The sequence below is a fragment of the Lepidochelys kempii genome, chromosome 16 (genome assembly GCF_965140285.1).
Source record: "Lepidochelys kempii isolate rLepKem1 chromosome 16, rLepKem1.hap1, whole genome shotgun sequence".
Lineage (NCBI taxonomy): Eukaryota > Metazoa > Chordata > Testudines > Cheloniidae > Lepidochelys > Lepidochelys kempii.
Window position 1 is genome coordinate 7,857,984 of NC_136395.1, and position 21,361 is coordinate 7,879,344.

Consider the following 21,361-nt stretch of genomic DNA (forward strand, 5'->3'; position numbering starts at 1 on the left):
CAACCTGGGAGCGGGGCAGCCTGCAGCCGCACCCTCAGCACTGGTAGGTCCTCCCGATGTGCTTGTGCTCTGCCCCCCTCCACACCAGAGCCCTCCATGGGCTCCCGGCCTTGCCTCGTTCACAGAGCACTCTGCACCGAGGAAAGGGCACTTGGGACTGTGGAGAGCGCTATGTACAGGACACAGTTTCAGCACTGGGGCATGCAAGCCCAACCTTGCTGCTGGTGTCTAGGGCTTCCTGGCCAAACAGTCTAAGCCCATAAAGAAGGTTCTTTTCTTGCCCTTCCTCCCCCGCATTAAAAAACCGGGAAATTCCATAGGAAAAAAATATGTGTGAAGGGAACAGCAAAGTTGCAAATTAAGTCCAAGTCAGGGAATGTCCAGGTCACGGTGCCTTTGTACGTGAGCATTTACAGCGTGTGCATTACACCCCGGGTCTTTCAGCACAGGACCACGTGCATTGCACAGTTCCCTGTCCTCGTTCAGTGCCCAGCTAGGACAGCGTGAGGTGAAGGAGATGGGACTCCTCGTGAAAGAGCCCTTAGCCCTCCAGGAGGATAGGGAAGTGGGGCTGGGGTCTGTGCGAGGGATGAGAGGAGCAGGGGGGGAAGTAATCACGTGCAAGGAGGGCACAGCCTAATCCTCCCCCACACTAGGACAACCCCCACCACTTTCTCTTTGTTTCCTCAACTTCCCACCCCTCCACTTGCCCCCCAGCTCATCCTACCTCACCCCTCTGCAACCCTCCGTGGCCTCCAAGGGCTGCCTGGGACTCTGCTCTTGGCTGTTACGGGGACTGCGCCAGAGTCACACTTCTCCGCAAGGGCTGACCTGCTGCCCATCCAGGGCAACGCTGGAACAGGCACATGGCCCTTACTGACCCTCGCTGTAAAATATCTGTGCTTTACTTCATCTCCATTTGCCCAGCTTCAGGGAGAGGGGCAAGGCCAAGCAGAGCCAAGAACCCAGTGCAGCTCCCTACAGAAAGTCCCCACTCTCCCCGGCAGGTTCCTCCAGCTGCCCTACCTCCAGGGTGGTCCTGCGGGGCCGGCTGCAGTAGCTGCAGAGCTCCTCCTGGCCCTGCGCAGAGCTGAATTCCTGCAGCTTCTCACGCTCCAGTTCGTTTGGCGAGAACCAGGACAAGAGCTCGAAGAAAGAGCGACGGGGAACACAGGAAATGTCCAGGTAGCAGGCAACCAGGTGCTGGATGGTGCATGGCTGCGGCAAGTGCGCAGGAAGGGGGGTTCCTGCAAGGGAAGGGATGAGGCCAAGAGAGCTCTGGAGGCTGGCGCTGACCCAAGTAAGGGGCAAGAAGCCTGGCTGCACAGCTGCCCAAGGAGCTCCCCCCCACCCCGCCTAGGGCTGCCTCAGGCTTCGCTTCCGCTCAGAGCCCGACTGGAGCAGGAGAGGCTCTGCAATAGCAGAAGGCAGGTACGACGCAGTGTGGGAGTGATGCTGCAGCCAGCTGAAGTGGATTCTGTTGTTTCTAGGGGAGGCCAAAGCAAGAGTAACTGAGTCACCCCAGCAAATGGATTTGCCAGCACATGGGGGAGTTCAGTCGAGTCGAACCCAGTGGAAGCTCCCCAGGACAGGTGATTTACCTGAGTTGTAACTGAGCTTTGAGCTGTGGGTGCAGAGGTGTGCTGTACTCAGGTGCGTTTACACATAGTGCAGGAAGAGTCTAAGACGTTTTTCCTACAGCAGCATCTGTTAGGGCAACAGGCGCTTTGTGTCTCCCACGGCTATTTAAGGGTGGCACCAACCCAACCCCCCTCAGTTCTTTCCCTCGAGAGAGGCAGACTAGACCTATGAAGAGGGATGGAGCGTGGGTCGTGGAACACATGTCTGCATCCACAGCTCAAAGAACGACAGCGGCAGGAAAACCATCTCCGGCTCTCCATTCCCTAGATGCAGGCACACCTGAGTGCAATGCACATCTGCAACCGCTTGAGCAACCGGCCACAGCATTGTTCCTGCCAGTCTGAGGAGTCCTCACTGCTCTCCTCCCCTGGTCACCGGCACAGCCACCACTTCTCACCCCATACCCGTTTGGCCCATAGCCTGAGATGGGGGAGGCTGGGAGTGCTGCAGAGAAGAGTGGGTGCTGACCCACAGTAACAGTGATTTTCTTAGCGGTCTTGTGTTTGTGGATCTCACTCCCGATGCGCGGGCACCTCTGGGATGTGAGAGGTGAATCTTTGATCAGCAGGGTCTGTTGGCCTGTGACCTGCACATCCTTGTGCCCCGCCCGCCCGCCTGGGGGCTTGTAGGGCAGAGCAGCCCTGCCTGTCTCTTAGTCCCCTTGCTAGTTCAGAACCTTAGCAGAGATGGACGATGAAAGGAGCAGGGCTGGCAGGGTGGCTGGGGGGCCACACGGACAAACCACCTCAAGCAGTACAGCTACTGGAAGATCTGTCTCCTTCCAAGTTTCTGTCCGGGTGGGTCCCCGCCTGTGGTGGGGGACCTACCCAACCAACCGGCGGTAGCAAGGACTGCAGACCTGCTCTCCTGAGGCCAGATCTGGGCGATAATGTATTGTAAAAGTCTGCGCTGGGTTCTGCATAGAGTCTAGCCCTCTGGAACAGCTTCCCAACAGGAGGTGGAGGGGGTGGACAAAGAATTAATTAGCTTCAAGAGAAAGCTGGACAAGTGTCTGAGTGGATTGTACGATGGGGTTGCTTGTGATGGTGGGGGGGGGAGGGCTCAAACCAGAAGGGACCTGGCTGCTATGTCTTACGTACCTAAAACTCATGCATCAGGTCTTCAGCTGGGGGATGCTCCCCTCCCCACCCTGTACTCTGGGGTTTGGTTTCTTTCCTCTGAAACACCAGGGCTGGCCTGGCTGGAGACGGAACACTGGGCGGGGAGGGCCAGGGCTCAGAGGTGGCACGTTCTGTCTCTCAGGTGATTGGCTGGCTGGATCTTGCTCACCTGCCTGGGGCCTGGCTGATTGCCCTATGTAGGCTCAGGAAGGAGTCTTCCCCCAGCTCAGATTGGCAGTGATCTCAGGGGTGCTCACCTTTCTCTGCAGTGCGTGTATGCAGGGCACTGCCAGGATTATCTCACTTAATCATTTCCCTGACACTGGTGCACCTGAGTCCCTCCTGTTCTCTGCCTGTGGGCTGTGACGCTTTGGTCTCATTGCGGCTGCTGCGGGTAGTGTGCACGTGCTGGTGGCCTGTCACGCACAGGAGGTCAGAACAGATGAGCCTGGGACCCCTGCTGGCCTTACAGACTCCCAGGACAGGAGTGCTCCTGAGGCAAGCTGAAGAGACTGGCCGGGCTCCAGCTGTTTGGGCTCTGACTTCTGACCACTAGGAGAAGAGCTGCACTAAGCACATGGCAATGGGCCGGGCTGGCCGGGGCGGGTCTCGGGGCGGGTGGCAATGGGCCGGGCTGGCCGGGGCGGGTCTCGGGGCGCGTGGCAATGTGCCGGGCTGGCTGGGGCGGGTCTCGGGGCGGGTGGCAATGGGCCGGGCTGGCCGGGATGGGTCTCGGGGCGGGTGGCAATGGGCCGGGCTGGCCGGGGCGGGTCTCGGGGAGCGTGGCAATGGGCCGGGCTGGCCGGGGCGGGTCTCGGGGCGGGTGGCAATGGGCCGGGCTGGCCGGGACGGGTCTCGGGGCGGGTGGCAATGGGCCGGGCTGGCCGGGGCGGGTCTCGGGGTGCGTGGCAATGGGCCGGGCTGGGACTTGGGGAGGAGATGGGCTGGGCTGGCCTCGGGGAGGAGATGGACAAGCCCAGTGCTGATTTCTGGGGCTCTTATGAAAGACAAAGGAGGAAGACTAGCTCCTGGGGTCTCACCGGAGGAGCCACTGGTGCCCGCTGGGGCTGAAATGCTAGACCAGAGGGGTAGTCTGGGCTGGTCCCCTAGTGATGCCGCTGGGGCAGTCCTGGGCCCTTGGGAGGGACGTGTCTGGGTGTTCGGCCCCCACACTGAACCCCTGGAGCTGACACAGGCGGTAAAGCGAGGAGCCCCCCGACGGGTCAGCTCTGAGGAGAGGCAGCTGTGATGCCGAGGTGGAGCCCAGAGCTCCGTCTCACCGCCCCGGTGCAAGGGGGAACTGAGGGGCCCGCTCTGCCTGTCATGCCCTGAGGAGAGGGGAGGGCGAGGACACAGGCTGGACACTGCTGGTCAAATCCCAATCTCACACTTCTGCAGTGGGACCACACAGCCAGCGCTCTCACGAGACAGAGCTGAACAGTCCATCCATCAGTGGCTGACTAGCTCTCCTGCAATCTCCCAGGCTCCAAAGCCCAAGAGAGCAGAGACGGGAGCTGGAGCAGAGCCGCCGAACGGGCGGCCCCAGCCTGGCACGGAGAGGAAGGAGCAGGGGGTGGGGAGCGTACCGGGCTCAGAGGGCTTCAGCACAAAGCATCTCTCTGGATCCAGGCGCAGAAGCTGGCAGAACTGCTGCACGTCCTCGGGGGCGTTCCGGGGCTGGACCATCAGCACGTCTCCCGCCTGGTACCTGCAGGGCATGCAGCACACATGCCAGCTCTCCCCCTGCACAGCCAACCGCAGCAGAGGGAGGGCAGGGAAGGGAGCTCAAAGGCCACTGAGAGGGCAGGGTCTGAAAGGGGGATTGCCAAGCAGCGGAAGGAAGGTGGAAGCCTGTTCCTCACTGCAGGGCCCCCCCACGTGTGGAATCACTCTGCCCAGCTCCCTGCCGCCTTGGTTTCCAACAGCAACAAACAAATCCCGATCAGTACATTACCCTGACCCAGACCGGGGGGCAGTGCCGTCCCAATCCCCAGTTCGGGCCAAAATACAGCCCAGCTTTCCACCACCTCTGCTGAGTAGGGAGCCAGCCCAGCAGGGGTTACACGGCTGGAGAGCAGGCACCACTGGGGCCGATTAAACCACGGGGCCCAGCATCCTTACAGAAACCTGGAGAGGAGTGGCCAGGGAGCGGGAAATGGAGCCTGCGCGGCCTGGCAAACAGAGTCATCCCTTCCTGTGGGATCAGGTCAGCTCCCCTCCCGAGCAGCGCCTGCCTGGGGCATCACTCAAAGAGCTGTACAGTGGCAGTGAACCAGAGCGGTGGGGCCCACCGTTGCGCAGGTGGACGACTGACAACAGGACAATGAGGAGAGGTGCAGAAAGCCAAAGACTGATGGCCCTGCACAGACTGATAAACCCACTGAATGAGTCTCTGCTCCGGCCAGCAAAAGCCCCCTGGAGAAAGGAAACCCCCTTCTTCAGGGCAGTGATCCAGCAGGGACAGGGGGTGGCTGAGGTCACGGGGTCACTGCCACAGAAAAACACCTTCCAAAGAGCAGCAGCAGCTCCTGCTCTGTCTTGAGCACGGGGGCCACACTGGGGTGTGAAACTGTATGGAGGGCTGGGTAGGGAAGGCTGTGCCCCCCAAACAGCCTGGCCCCCGCCCCCATCCACTTCCCCCCCACCTCAGAGCCTCCGACCCATCCAACCCCCCCACCTCGCTCCTTGTCCCCTGATCGCCCGCTCCTTGCATCCCCTGCCCCTAACAGCCCCCCAGGACTCCACCCCCATCCAACCTCCCTGTCCCCTGACTGCCCCGACCCCTATCCACACCCTGTCCCCCGACAGGCCCCCTGGGCCTCCCACACCTATCCAACCCCCCTGTTCCCTGTCCCCCTGACCCCTATCCACACCCCCGCCCCTGAGAGGCCCCCTGGGATCCCACCCCCTATCCAACCCCCCCCCGCTCCCTGTCCCTGGACTGCCCCCACAACCCCTATCTACACCCCCGCCCCCTGAGAGGCCTCCCGGGACTCCCATGCCCTATCCAACCCCCCCATCCCCTGACCGCCCCACCCCAGAACCTCCGCCCCATCCAACAGCCCCCTGCTCCCTGTCCCCTGACTGCCCCCCGGGACCCCCTACTCAACTTCGCTGCTACACGCACATGCCACCCCCCCCCCCCCTTACCATGCCGCTCAGAGCGGCAGGAGCTCGCAGCCCCACTGCCCTGATGGAGCCAGCCGCGCTGCCCATGTGGTGTGGCTGCGGGGGAGGGGGGACAGCAGGGGAGGGGCCAGGGGCAGCCTCCCCGGCCAGGAGCTCAAGGGCCGGGCAGGACGGTCCCATGGGCCGTAGCTTGCCCACCTCTGGTCTGGAGTCACTGTGAGCACAAGGAGGGGCCAGGGCAGCTCCCGTTCCACGCATACAATAGAAACCCAGTGGGCCTAGGGGTGACTCACTCAATCCCAGAGCCTGTGACATCAAACTCAATGAGCCGGACGTCCTGGAAGTGTGATTCCGCCGTGACCCTCTGGTTGGACACCATCTGGGCAGCAAAGGGGCGAAGCTCTGAGGGGGCCTGCCTGGCTGCCTCCTGCCGGGACTGGCCCCCGTCGCAGCCACTGGAGTGCTCCTCCAGAAAATGCAGAGTGAACTTGGAGGGTAAACTGCAGGGAAGAACAATGTGGCACAGTCAGCTCCATTGCATGACCTCTCTGGGCCAGGAATGGTTAGCACCAGTCACCCCCAAAGCCCGGAGCATTGCCTGGGTACCATCTGCAGGCTACTCCCAAACTCAGAGGGATTCAAATGTGCCCCAAACTGCTGACAGGAGCCAGGCTAGCTCTGCAGTATGAGCACAGACTGAGGGCAAACGGGACCCTAGACCCGCAACCATGCAAAAAGAGAGCAAAACCCAGCCAGTCTGCCAAGTGGAACCCCCGCAGCCAGATCCTCCACAGGGAGGAACCAAGGCCAAATGCATTCTGGGGCAGCCAGAGCCGGGCTCCAGCATCAGATGGTCCCAGAGAGGCCACAGTAAATCTGCAAGGTTTCCAAGCACGCCACGGACGTGAGGTGTGCGGACGAGGTGCACAGAACCCCTGCAGAGCCACTCCCAGGCTGCTGACACATGGACTAGACAGCAGGAAAATGCCTGCAGCAAAAGCCCACCCCGGAACACAGAGAGTGGTGCAGAATCCACCATGGAGCCTTTCGCACATGGGACAGCAGAGGAAGCTCTCCCTTCCAGAGCTAAAGGAGAATGGACTGGCATCCAGAAGGCCCCAACCGTGGAAGTAGCGGGACTCCCCTGCTGGTGCCCCAGTGTTCCCACACCAGAGAGCAGGACTCCTGGGCTGGGAACACAACCCATGGTAGAAATGCAGCATGGCAGGCGGTTGACTGCACAGTATCCCATAGCCCCTCTTCTGGGGCAGAAGTCAGGGTCCCATGGAACAGTAACACAGCCCCAGGCTGCCTGAGCCCTCTTCCCCTGCATACATCCCCAGCCAGGCCTCTGTGCAGTACTGAGGAAGGGGAGACTACCAAGCTGAGCCCCAGTTCCCTGTGGGAGGGTCCCCAGGGCAAGGATGAGACCCACAGAACCAGACTTTATGAAATGCTTGTAGGATGCTGCATGTATTGAGCTCACTTAATACCTGTACCCCATGGTATGAGGTTATATTAAGAGTTTGCAGTGTAATCCTGTGGGACTGTGTAGCTCACCAAACAGGAAAGAAGCATTAATTAATGTAAAGGCTGGCTTCCTACAGCCTTCCTACAGTTATTCTGGCCCCCAAGACGGCCCACATGAGCCATCGTGAAACCTCAGAGGACAAAGACTTTGGTGATTGCTCCCCCCACACTCATGAAGAGGAGATGCACACAAGGACTCATCCCATTAGCCTGAACTCTGGGATAAGGGAATAAAAATCCTTGATAAGAAGAAACTGGGTCTCTGTGCTACTGGACATGGAGAGGGAAAGATTTCTAAGCATAAGCAAGGGACCCCCAGTGCTTGGCGTGGGTTAGCCCTAGAGGACATATAGAGTTTGGGTATCCAGCAGCTTCTATTACCCATTGGAACCTAAGGCCTGGTCTACAGTACACGCTTATTTCGCAATTAGTCGACTTAATTCGAAATAAAACGGATTCCGTCCATACAACCAAACCGTTTTTTCCGATTTAAAGGGCTCTTTAATCCGATTTCTGTACTCCACCTCGGCAAGTGGAGTAGCGCTAAAATCGAGATTGCAGTTCTGGGTTACAGGTACTGTGGACGCAATTCAATGTTATTGGCCTCTGGGAGCTATCCCAGAATGCTCCCTTGTGACCTCTCTGGACAACACTCTCAACTCCGATGCACTAGCCAGGTAGGCAGTAAAAGCCCCGGGAACTTCTGAATTTCTTTTCCTGTTTGGTCACCATCAGCACAGGTGACCATCAGCACAGTCCAGGCAAGAGACCACGCAGTCCTGGATTCGCAGACGAGCTCCAGCATGGTCTGAACGGGAGGTACTGGATCTCATTGCATGTTGGGGAGACAAATCTGTTACGGCAGAACTACGTTCCAAAAAAAGAAACGCAAATACGTACATTAAAGTCTCCAGGGCCATGACGGAACGAGGCTACTCCAGGGACACAGGGACATAATTGCATGCAATTATGGGGGGTGACGCCACCAGTACCCCACCACTGTCCATGGACACCTGCAAGGGGGGAGTTGCATGGAGTGAGGAGGATGAGTTATTGGAGGACAAAGAGGAGGAGGAGGACAGTGCACAGGCGGCAAGTGGGGAATCCGTTTTCCCCCTTAGCCAGGAACTAGTCTTAACGCTGGAGCCAACAGCCTCCCCCACTCCCAAGGCGGGCTCCTGGACCATGACCCTGGAGAAGGCACTTCTGGTGAGTGAGAACCTGATCGGAGCCACGCGGTTGGGGGTGGGGGGGAAAACCCAGCTGTGCTGGGCTGTTCCCGTTTAGTTTAAAGGGTTCATCCCTGCTCAGAGCCTCATCGAAGCCATGTGGTGGGTGCGGGGGGTGGGGTGGGGGATGTTGTATGAAGCAATCATACTAGAGAGCCTGCAGGCCCTCCTTTTATATGGCAAACCCACCAGGCATTGCTTGCTATGGGAAAGGGGGCCCCAGCAGTTTGAAAGCATTGAAATGAATGCGGAAGAAGCAGAACCCCGCATGCCCCTGGGGCTTACCAATGGCTGCCTGCAAGCTGAATTCTGTTGCCCGGCTGCGTGTGATGGCTTACTCACACCAAAGTGGCAGGCACTTCAGTATAAGAGGCAAAATGTGACCTTGTACAGAAAGAACATGTGCTGTGTACTATAAATTGCCTGTTTCACTGAGAAAGAGTGTCCCCTTTGTTTCTAAAATGTATCCTTTAAAATATTACCCTCCCTTTTTCTCCTTCCGCAGGTGCAAATGTTTCAACGCGGCCCCTATCTATTCCGTCCCAGAGGCTGGTCCAGATTAGAAGGTGGAAAAAACAGACTTGGGACAACATGTTCGTCAAGCAAATGCAGTCCTCCCACACTGATAGGACCCAGTTGAATGCATGGAGGCAAATAATTGCGGAGTCGCGTAAAGCGTTAAATTAACATGAAGAGAAGAGGGATGCGCGCGATGAGAGCAGGCAGGATGGTATGGTCAAGCTCATGGGGGAACAAACTGACATGCTCCGCTGTATGATGGATCTAATGCGGAAAAGGCAGCAAGACCACAGACTGCCGCTGCAGCCCCTGTATAAACGCCCTCCCTCCTCCCCAAGTTCCATAGCCTCCACACCCAGACGCCCAAGAACACGGGGGGCGGGGGGAGAAAGGCTACGAGGACCCATATACTCAACCCCAGAGGATTGCACAAGCAGCAGAAAGCTGGCATATCCGAAATTTTGATTTGGCTTCTGGACTTGTCCTTCCCTCCTCCTCCACCTCCCTAACCCAATACCCCCCACTCCCCCGGTCTACCTTCTGATTTCTCTCAATATGTTGTGGAACAAATAATAAAGAACGTTTTTTAAACAATTGTGACTTTATTTCCTTTCATATATATAGGGGGCGGGTAACTTCAAGAGAAACAAACACAACTGTCAGACCATACCCTGGCCAGTCATGAAACTGGCTTTCAAAGCTTCTCTGATGCGCAGCACGCCCTGCTGCGTTCTTCTAATTGCCCTGTTGTTTGGCTGTGCAAAACTGGCCTCCAGGCAAGTTGCCTCAACCTCCCACCCACCATAAACATCTCCCCCTTACTCTCACAGATATTGTGGAGCACACAACAAGCAGCAATTACAACTGGAATATTGGTTGCGCTGAGATCTAACTGAGTAAATTGCGCCAGCGCGCTTTCAAACGTCCAAAAAGCACATTCTACCACCATTCTGCACTTGCTCAGCCTATAGCTGAACTGCTCCTTACTACTGTCCAGGGTGCATGCGTACGGCTTCATGAGCCATGGCATTAACGGGTAGACTGGGTCCCGGAGGATAACTATAGGTATTTCAACATCCCCAACAGTAATTTTCTGGTCTGGGAAGTAAGTCCCTTCCTGCAGCTGTTCAAACAGACCAGAGTTCCTGAAGATGTGAGTGTCATGCATCTTTCCAGGCCATCCCACACTGACGTCAGTGAAATGTCCCTTGAGATCCACCAGTGCTTGAAGCACCATGGAAAAGTACTCCTTGTGGTTTACGTACTGGTCGCCCCGGTGTTCCGGGGCCAAGATAGGGATATGAGTTCCGTGTATCATCCTGTCGCAGTTAGGGAACGCCAGCGCAGTAAAGCCATCCACAATGGTCTGCACATTTCCAAAAGTCACTACCCTTGATAGCAGCTGGTCAATGATTGCATTGGCTACTTGCAGCACAGCAGCCCCCACAGTAGATTTGCACACTCCAAACTGATTCCCGACTGACCGGTAGCTGTCGGGCGTTGCAAGCTTCCACAGGGCTATGGCCACTTGCTTCTCAACTGTGAGGGCTCCTCTCATTTTGGTGTCTTTGCGCTTCAGGGCAGGGGATAGCAAGTCACAAAGTTCCATGAAAGTGGCCCTATGCATACGAAAGCTTTGCAGCCACTGGGAATCATCCCATACCTGCAACACTATGCTTGTTTCCCGGGCCCAGAATCAGCATTCCACGGCATGAACCTGGCCCAACGCCACCATGATCTCCCAATCACCACATGCCATGCTTCTAGAAACGTCTGTGTTCATGTCCTTATCAGTATAGTAATCACGCTGTTGTCGCTTTCTCACCTGGTTTTGCAGGTACTGCACATGCTGCTGGATAATGCACGAGGTATTTACAATGGTCAAAACTGCAGCGGAGATCTGAGCGGGCTCCATGCTTGCCGCGCTATGGCGCCTGCACGGGTAATCCTGGAAAAAGGGCGCGAAACGTAGGAGAGCAGAGTGGCAGCGGAAGAGGTGCTGTTCGGTTCACGATAACCGAAAAGAGGCAGGAAATGGTTGTCTTCTGTGGCTTTCACGGAGGCGGGAGCCCAGGACAGACAACATGGAGAAGCTCGGTAGCGCGGTAAGAGCGGGAGAGCAGAGTCGGCGGCGAAAGCCATGCTGCTCGGTTCACGATGGCCGAGCAGAGTTGGAAGCGGTTCATGAGGTAGAGAAAGAGCAGATACTTACAGAGATTACGTAGAAAGACGAGAAGAAATGTGAGGTGGATTCATAGTACCAGGAGAGAAGCGGTGCACCGTACTGCACCATCTGCTGAAAGCAGTATGGCGTCTGCACGCCAAAAAGAAGCGAAACCATTATCTGCCGTAGCTTTCACAGAGGGAGGAGCGACTGACGACACACACCCAGAAACACCCACAAGAATGTTTCTGCCCCATCGTTCGCTGGGAGCTTAACCTAGAATTCCAGTGGGCGGCGAGGACTGCAGGAACTGTGGGATAACTACCCACAGTGCACTGCTCTGACATTTGATGCTAGCCTCGGTACTGTGGACGCACTCCACCGAATTAACGCGCTTTAGTAGGGACACACAAGACCGAATGTATAAAATCACTTCCAAAAATTCGAATAGAATAATTTCGAAATAATTTTGTGCTGTAGACGTAAGACTGTAACTCATTTGTGTGTGCACATTTACCTGCTTTAACCTTGTAAATAACGCTCTCATTCCTTTTTCTTAATAGTTAATAAGCCTTTAGTTACAGTAGAACCTCACTTATCTGAGCCTCCATTATCCAGCTCTCCGTATTAACCGAACCGGGCGGTGGGGCTTAGGCTGTCAGCCCCAGGCGGCAAGGCTGGTTATCTGAATTTTTGATTATCCAATCTGGTACCGGTCCCAATGAGATCGGATAAATGGGGTTCCACTGTAATTTATTATAAGATTGGCAACAAGTGTTGTCTTTGGTGCAGGATCTAAAGGTGCAATTGACCTGGGTAAGTGACTGGTCCTTTGGGACTGGGACTAACCTGAATATTGTTGTGATTTTTGGTGTAAGGGACCATTTATCAAAAAGGCAGGCTTGCGCGGGTGGCAAGACAGACTGGAGTATCTGAGGGGACTGTCTGTGACTCCATGCTAAGGCTGCTGTGGTGCCTGAGGAGTTCACACTTGACATTTGGTTGGTGAAATCTCTGTATAGAACTCACAACCAGTTTGGGGGGGTGGGCCCTGCTCCTTGACAGTCTGCCCTGAGATTGGTACTCATGTCCCTGAGCCACTCCAGATAGCCTGACACCTTTGTTCTCTACTGTGTGCTGGACGGGTTGAAGCAAGGCTCCTCCGTCCAGGGTGTGTCTGGGACTCTGGCAACCAGGGCAGAAAGCTTCCTACCAAGCACACAGGGCAGAGCTCTGTGCCCACAGGGACCAGCCTGGGAAAGCAGCATTTCAAGGCACCATGTGCAACCAATCAGCTTTCCCCTAGCCAGCAGTGGCTGGAAGGCAGTAGATGGTCTGCGCCCACCCTTGGTACTCACAGGACATCAGGGCCGATAATGCCAAGGCCAGGAGGCAGAGGGTACAAGGGTAGGATCCTTCCCCACAAGTCCAGAAGCCAGGGATCAACCACTGCATCCAACCTGCAGGAGATAAATACAAACTTCAGCAGGGCTTGCATCATTGGGCTGGGAGACTGCTGGGACCCTGTCCTGCTGCTTCCCTGTGACTCCCAAAATTCAGAAACCTCCTTCCTACAACGCTGCCCCACTGGGGCAAGCGGAGTTCCTTCAGTCAGCCAGAGGGGGCATCAGAGAGATGCGAGCCACCAGCTCCCAGCCCCCACAACCCAGCTGAACAGGGACTGCCCGAGGAATGGCACGTGGCAGTGAAGCTACGTAACTTGGATGTCCCTGCTGGCGCTGAACATCAGTTCACTTCTCCCTGCATGGAGGGCTGGTCACCAGGCTGGGCCCTCCGCGTAGTCCACTTGGAGGAGCAGCAGTAGGCAGAGGTGACAATACAGATGCCTGACAGGTAGGTGCTGCCTAGCCGGTCCCTGTGGGAGGGGGTCACACGGGCAGACTGGAACAGTGACAGCATTCTAGGGAGGACTCTCAAACCAGGCCCTGAGTTCAGAGAGGAGACTCTTCAGACCCAAGTGCAGCGGCCTCCCATGAGCTCCCTGAAGCAATGACACATGCAATGAGCCTGGGTGTAACACCAAGGCTGCAGGGGCTCTTTCCCGTGGGTCAAGAGCTCTGGGTTACCTGGCGATAGCTCTGCAGTGGGTTAGGTGCACATTCTGTAGAGGGTCTCGGCAGCTGCCCATGCTCGGTAGGCACACTTGAGTAATCAGTGCCCTCTGGACAGGACAGCCGACCCAGTTAGAATATGAGGGTGAGATTTTACTTCAGCGTGAACTGGCTTCTATCATGGGTGAAAATCAGTGCAGCAGGTTTCAGCCTGCCAGTGTGACAAAACCACAAGACTGGCTGGGATAAGGGGGCAGTCTGGCCAGGACTTGAAGAGTTGGTGGGGCTGCAGGTCAGGAATGGGAAAACCAGCAGTGCGAGGTGGGACGGAACGGGGGGGGACCCAGGATTAGAACTGAGGGGGTGGGCTGCACGCCAGGTGTGCAGAGCATTAGCAGAGACTGAGGGGAACAGGCAGCCAGGCCTGGAAAGCCAGGGTTTGCAGGAAAGGACTGAGGTGTGTGTGGAGAGCAGGAGGGGATGAACAGCAGCGGAATACAGGTAACTAAGCAGAGCTGTGGGGAGGACCCAGGCCTGGACCAGCAGAGAGTGCAGCTAGTCAGATTTCAGGGGCAGGAGCAGAGCTGTTGCAGGGTGTGAGCCAGCCCTGGGAAATCAGAGCGTGCTGCCTTGCCCTACAGGCTGAGCTGGGGCTGCAGCACCAGCTGGAGGACCAAAGCCACAGGGGGGATCCTTACAGCAGCCCCTCCCCCAGGCAGTGAGCTTACCCCAAGTCATGCTGGTCGTCTCCCAAGGCTACTGGCAGGATGGGGCTGGCCCCGAGTTGCTGCAGCCGCTTGTGCAGCTTCTTCGCAACAAAATTAAACCTGGGCCAAGAAGAATCAGAGACACAGACACAGTGGGGGGGGGGCTTTACCATTGGGAGCCCGCAATCCCACTGCTGCTGGGGCAGCGAAGCAGTGGGGCTGGTTCCTGCCCCAGCCCCCCCACAAACCTGATAGCCCATGGCCCTGGTTGCTCGGCCCCACATCCACGTTTCTGACCTGTTGCCGAGCCGACACGACTGACTGAATTCCCCCAGTCGAGGGGGACGGACCGGTGCGCAGCACGTCCCCAGGATCTGACTTGCTCCCAGGGAGGGGCTGGCTGGTTTTCAAGGATTTTTTTAATGTCAATACAAAAGAATCTCCCACCCTCCGATCAGCCTTTGAATGCACAGAAAACAGGCTCTCGCTCCCATGCACAGCTCCTTCCCCACATTTCTCCTGCCTGCACACAGGTCCCGCAGGAGAGAGCCTCTGGGCTCCAGCCACACCTCTGCTGCTGGGAATTAGAAGGGAAGCACGGCATGGGCTGCCCTCTCCCTGGGTGTGCTGTGCAGCTGACACACAGCACAGGCTGCCTTCTCCTCAGGCGCACCACTTGTCCCCCCCACAGCACGGGCTGCCCTCTCTCCGGGCACATCACTTGCCCGACACAGGCTGCCCTCTCCTCGGTGTCCTACAGACCCAGCAAAGCGTGCGACCCGCTAGTGACTTTGAGCTTTTCTAATACGACTTTTTTAAAGCATCACCGGTTGATTTACACAAAGGGTCTCAGAACAGCTCTCTTCACCCCAAAGCACTCAGTGCTGGGAAGGGAATGATCAACACCTTTCAGCAGGCCTGGATGGGAACTCAGTGTGTAATACAGCAAAGGGGCCGTGGGACAAGCCACTCACTTGGGATAGGAGGAGTCTCCGAGGCCCAGCACGGCATAGTCCATCTGGCAAAGGGAGGCGGGGGGCAGGTTCTTTCGGAAGATAAACCGCCAGAAATTCTACAAGCAAACACAGTCAAGTATCACATGGCTCCAACATGCACCCTTCCCACAGGCTGCTCTGCCCTCCTGCCCCGCACTGCCCTGAGGGCCCAATCCGGCTGGGGCGGGGCCGTGATCAACTGGGGTCTCTCTCAGTTGGGCGATCAGTTCAGCGGAGTCCTTGGAGATGCAGAATATGATGAGTTCTCTGGTTTATCCAGCAAACTGACACTAGGAAACAAGCAACAGCCAGCCTTGCCATGGTGTCAGTTGGCAGGGAGCACTCGGCAAGCACAAGGCAAGCCCTGCCTGGCCATGACAGCAGGACAAACGCAGGCCATCATCACTCAGCAAGCTGCTGAGATCGCACCCCCTTCCACATTCATGTCCCAGCAGAAGTAGCGGACGCTTCTCAGCCCCGAAGCCTCCCAAAAGAAAGGCTGGGAGAGGACTATTGTCACATGAGGACCCCAAGGTTCTGCCCTCAATGGGAGGGCACATCCACAGGATAAAGGACAAAGCAGCTCTGAGTACAGGGACTGGGGGGCATCTGTAGCCCCATGATCCCCATCACTGGCTCCCCTCCTGGTCCCCGTAACTCCTCCACTACTCCCTTCACATCCGCCCTGCCCTCCCCAAATCGCTGCAGGCCGGCGCCACGTGCTGCTGCCTGCCTGTTTAGGAAACAATCGGTTCTCGCAGAAACACAGTCACAGGAGTCAAACCGGGGGTAGAAACAATCACCAAAAAGAAGAGTCGTGGCCAATGGCACATCCTACCTTCATGTTGTCAGGCGGGTCCCCTTGGCCGGTGGTTGCACACACAAATACCACCAGCAGCTCCTGGATCAGCTGCGCCTGCATGCACAACAAACATGGACACACATGGTTAGGGCCAACAACCTTCAACAGCCACCGGCAAACTGCACAAGACAGTGCACAGCGCCCACCGCCCCACACCCCTGCACAGCCCCAGACCCACACACACACCCCCACATAGCCACAGTCCTATCCACCGGATCCCCTCTCTCATAGCCAGACCGCACCGCACAGCCCCAGTCCTACACACTGCCCCCCGCACAGCTACAGCCCTCCACACGGCCAGACCCACCCCCACAGTCTGAGCCCCGCACACCATCCCCTGCACAGCCAGACCCCCCCCACAGTCCTAGCCCCGCACACTACCCCCCCCCAGCCAGATCCACATACTGACCCCCTGCACAGCCGCACACAGCTCCAGCCCTGCACAGCCATGCACACCGCCCTCCCACACAACCCCAGCCCGCCCCCTGCTGCCCTCCCGCACAGGACACCAGCAGGGAGGGCATTCTGGGAATAGGCAGGCAAGTGAGCAGAGGATGGATCCTCCCCACAGCAGGATCTCATCCAGCAGCTTTAACAAAGCCTGGGTTTATGCAGTACAGCCACGTGCTCAGAAGGGCCCGGCGCACTTTGTCAGAGCCTCTCGGCCCACCCAGCACAGCACGAACAGCAGGTTTTAACAAGACCCATTTGTGGTTTTTGCAAGTGGCTTTGTTTTATCTTATGCTGGCCCCAGACACCCCCAGTTTCTGCAGGACATGCTCATGCTCTTCATCCTGTAGAAACTGGCTCTAAGTAAACCCAGGGTGGCACCAATTTGTGCTGACACAGCTAAAGGCATGTTTCACGCCTTCACCAGTTCTTAGTCTTTGCAGCAGCGTAGAGCTTGAGCACCTGCAAGGGGGCTTGGAGGCCAGCGCACAGGCCTTGTCAGAGGGCAGGCAGCTGCCGTGCGGCCGGCATGCTATCCAGCGCACCCTGAAAGGAACTCAGGGGCAAGGGAAGAACGTAGAAGCTGCACAGAGCTCTTCTCGGCCTCAGCTCTCCGTTTACCCCCATACTCACCACACGGTAACTGTCCAGGGCCTCGACCCGGCAGCGAAAGTGGCGCCGCTTGGCTTCCCTGCCAATTCTCTCAGCTGTATCTTGAGCTGTCCCAGTCTGGCTGCCAAAGAGCACGAGGAGCCTCCGTTCCGCCATCTGAAAGAGACAAAACTACTCAACAGAGCCCAGGGAAGCTGAGCGCTCTCTAATAGCTCAGGGGCACGGTGATGCTGGGAGCCACTCTGGGGAGTCACCAGGAGCTGCAGCAGGATTCTGTTCGGGTGTAGTTCCAGGGAACTGTGCTTCGGCAGATAGCAAATACCAGGGTGTAGAACTGTCTAACGGTTAGAACAAGGCACAAGCAATCAGGGATTCCGGGCTCTAGTCCCAGGCCCGCTGCTGCCTTGCTGGGCAGCCTTGGGCCAGGCATGCCCTCTGGGCTGCAGTTTGCCCATCTGCAAAATACATGTGGAAATAGGTGCCTACCTCATTGGCTGAAAGAAGGGTGCTGAGACTCACTTAACCTTTGAGAGTCTCCAAAGAGAAACACCAAAGGGGGGCAAAGTAGCATGATTACTACTGCCAAGCCCCTCCATAGGTAAAGGGACTTGGCAGCAGCTCCAAAATAAAGGGACTCTGTTGGCTCAAAGTCGAGCTGACTGCAGACAGAAATTTCAAAGTAGTGTCAGTCCCCAGCCAACTGCTGTTGATTTGCAATCCCACTTTCCTAGGCTTTCAAATGTTTCCCACCCCTCGTTGCTGTGTGAAGGACCCACACAAACAGGAGAAGTGACTCGCTGTCTAGAATGGGAACAGTAACACTAGCTAGACACAAAGTGTCACCAACTGTACAAAGATCTGACCAGAGAATTTTCCCTCCCTAATCTCTTTCGGTGCCGGGGATCCTGTGTGCATGGCACTCATGTTGGTAACACATCACAAATCCAGGTCAGACTGAAGCCTGAGGTTTAAGTTGACAGTGTCCCAGGAATGACTACAGGGTGTATCTTGCTTCCAACCAAGGGGAAAGCGAAACTCCCACTAACTCCAGTGGGGACAGTATCGGGCACTTATTTGCTTTTTTAAAAACGTCTATGGTACCTGCCCATTGCTGTAGTATCAGGGTGCACGGTCATCGGCCAACAGCAGAGTCATCCCCCTATAGCCCCAGGGCCAGACACGTGATTCCAAAAGGGTTAGGGGGCCACAGTCAGCACTTTGGGGCAGACCCTCTGATCCATACCACGCAGCCAGCATTGAGAGCAGAAACACCCGCCAGACCTGCTGGGGATTCCCCTGCTTTGAGGGAGGGGAGTCTCCAGCGGGCATAGAGCCAGTATGTTCCCACATCACCGTTCCCACAGTCCTGCGTGCAGGTGGCATGTTGGGGTTTAGAGGGGCACATCAGAAGTGGAAGGGGCAGTGGCTGTTGCAGGCTGTGCTCCAACCATCCGCAGCCCCAGAACTGCAGCAGGGAGAGAGAGCTAGCAGGAGTCCTCTCCCCTGCCATAGCCCCGGGGCAGCTTGCACCCCAAACCCTTCATCCCTGGCCCCACCCCAGAGCCCGCCCCCCCCAGCCAGAGCCCTCACCCGCCCCGCACACCAACCCTCTGCCCCAGCCCTGAGCCCCCTCCCACACTCCAAACCCCTTGGCCCCACCCCCACATGAATTTTGTTGTGGGCACCAATATGGAGGTGATGTGTCAACAGGATCATGTCATACATCACCTCCATATTGGTGCCCATAACAAAATTCATTCCGCACATGTGTGGTAAAAATTAGAGGGAACACTGGTGTGGGAGCAGGGAGCCATCTGGTGCCCAAGGCTGCCCTAGGCTCAGGCAGAGCCAGTCAAGGCCCTGCCCTGCCCAGTTCTCCCTGGGGCTCCCAGCAGAGAAGCAGTTGATTGAGCAGCTGGAGCTACTCTCTTCCCCCCACCTCAGTGCAGCAGGCAGCCGAGGGAGGGGGGGGGCAGGGTCTGCTGAGCAGCTGCAGCAGGGAAGGAGCAGCAGGTTCTCGGAGTGCCCCTGAGGCTTCACGAGAAGCAATGAACCCAATCTCCTCCCCATAGCGATGGGGATTGAACCCATTGCCTCTTATCCTGCCCACAGTAGCAAGAGAGAACAACTTTTCTCCATCTTTTTTATGGCTGCCTTTCAAATATTTGAAGACTGCTTTCATGTCCCCCCTTAATCTCCATTTTTCCAAACTAAACGTACCCTGTCCCTTCAGAACTTTGCTCACATGCCCAGCATTCCATCCCTTTGATCATCTTTGTTGCTTGCCTCTGGATCCTCCTCAGTTTCTCTACATCCTTTCTATACATTGGTGACCAAAATTGGACAGTCCTCCAACTGAGACTTAACCAGCACTGAGTAGTACTCTATCATCTCCCGTGACCTGCTCTGTTAAAGCAACCTAAACTTGCATTTGCTTTTTTTGCAACAGCATTGCACTGCTGACTATGTTGAGGTTGTGATCCACCACCGCTCCCAGATCCTTCTCAGCATTGCTGCTGCCAAGCCAGTTTCCCCACTTTCTGTATAGGTGCATTTGGTTTTTCTTCCTTAAGTTAGCACCTGACATTTGTCTTTGTTGAATTTCATTGTGTTGTCTATAGCCCAGTTCTCCAATTTATCAAGATCCCTCTGAATTGCAGCTCTATCCCCTTGCTTTTTGTCATCTGCCAATTTGATCAGGATGCTCTCTAGACCTACATCCAGGTCATTAATAAAGATGTTAAACACCGGACCTAGAACAGACCCCTGTGGGACCTACTTGAGACCTCCCTCCAATTTGACATCATCCCATTAATAGTTAATCTTTGTTTGTGGTTCTTTAACCAATTATGTATCCACTTAATGGTAGTTCTGCCAAACCCATATTTCTCCAGCTTACCTATCAGAATGTCATGTGGGATTGTATCAAAAGCCTTGCTGAAGTCCATGTACATAAATTATGTCCACCACATTCCTCCTATCCCCCAGACCAGGGGTCTGGCTGTTTGACCAGGTAGTAAGTTACCAGGATGGCTCCCATCCACCTCCTCCCACTTATGTGTAGCCAGGAGATTCTGACAACTTCATCTGGATGAGGATTTTGCAATTGCCATCTATGCCTTTGTCACCCCAAGACTAAACTGGTGCAGTGTGCTATATATTTTAAATCCATCTGAAAACCGAATATGACATAGAAGTCGACCACCTGTTTGTGAAGTATCTCACTATGGGATCTGCCTCTGTGAGACACCCGTCTTCTCTCCCAGAGATATTCTGCCACAGGGACTGTCAGCAGAGGGGCTTGAGCTAGAGTCTCCTAGAGATAAATGAGAGGGATTTGCTGACAGGGCATTCTCCATGAGGGGCTGACACACAGAGGTGGCTCACTGCTCTATGGCAGCAACACCTGTCAGGCCTGACATACACACTACACCTAACATACTGTTGCTATGATATATACCCCAAATGATACAATGTAATATACCACCAGAAAACTCACAACTCACTGATCATTAATATTAGTGTGTGGTGTATCTTACAGGAAAAACGCAAAATTACAAATGTGCTGAAACTATGTTCTTACGGCGGGCAGGCAGGACATAGGGTATCCCAACCTGGACAACGGAATGTGGTTCTGCCAACTTTACAGTGTCTCCAAGGTTAACCTCAGAGGTCAAGAAAAACAATGTTTCTTCCTCCCCCTTGTAACAACCTTTTACATACTCGAAAACTGTGAACATTTCCCCTCTCAGTCTTCTCTTCTCCAGACTAAACAAACCCAATTTTTTCAATCTTCCCTCATAGGACATGTTTTCTAGACCTTCAATCATTTTTGTTGCTCTTCTCTGGACTTTCTCCAATTTGCCCACACACTTCCTGAAATGTGGCACCCAGAACTGGACACAATACTCCACTTGAGGCCTAACCAGAGTGGAGTAGAGTGGAAGAATTACTTCTTGTGTCTTGCTTACAACACTCCTGCTACTACATTCCAGAATGATATTCACTTTTTTTGCAAGAGCGTTACACTGTTGACTCATATTTAGCTTGTGGTCCACTCTGACCCCCAGATCCCTTACTGCAGTACTTCTTCCTAGGCAGTCATTTTCTACTTTGTATGCGTGCCACTGATTGGTCCTTCCTGGAGTACTTTGCATTTATCCATATTGAATTTCATCCTATTTACTTCAGACCATTTCTCCAGTTTGTCCAGATCATTTGGAATTTTAATCCTATCTGCCAAAGCACTTGGAACCCCCTCCTCCCCCAAGCTTGGTATCGTCCACAAACTTTATAAGTTTCAGAGTAGCAGCCATGTTAGCCTGTATTC

At 55.6% G+C, this 21,361-nt stretch overlaps 1 protein-coding gene across 12 annotated transcripts in view; it reads right to left on the reverse strand.

The window, feature by feature from the left end:
* The window catches only part of NDOR1 (NADPH dependent diflavin oxidoreductase 1), a 47,867-nt gene that overhangs the window by 18,618 nt on the left and 7,888 nt on the right, over nucleotides 1–21,361 (reverse strand). For 7 of the 12 annotated variants that reach the window (XM_073314998.2, XM_073314993.2, XM_073314997.2 and 4 more), the window contains exons 2-10: nucleotides 20,237–20,347; nucleotides 17,053–17,187; nucleotides 15,946–16,023; nucleotides 15,087–15,184; nucleotides 14,134–14,232; nucleotides 12,692–12,793; nucleotides 6,185–6,391; nucleotides 4,349–4,470; nucleotides 1,027–1,247 (exon numbers count right to left, since the gene is read on the reverse strand). In XM_073314998.2, coding sequence (XP_073171099.1) covers nucleotides 1,027–1,247; nucleotides 4,349–4,470; nucleotides 6,185–6,391; nucleotides 12,692–12,793; nucleotides 14,134–14,232; nucleotides 15,087–15,184; nucleotides 15,946–16,023; nucleotides 17,053–17,187 — 1,062 coding nt within the window. In that variant the 5' untranslated portion in view covers nucleotides 20,237–20,347. Of the gene's footprint in view, nucleotides 1–1,026; nucleotides 1,248–4,348; nucleotides 4,471–6,184; nucleotides 6,392–12,691; nucleotides 12,794–14,133; nucleotides 14,233–15,086; nucleotides 15,185–15,945; nucleotides 16,024–17,052; nucleotides 17,188–20,236; nucleotides 20,348–21,361 lie in introns of those variants that run through there. The other 5 variants (XM_073315002.2, XM_073314994.1, XM_073314999.2 and 2 more) reach the window with 1 other exon arrangement.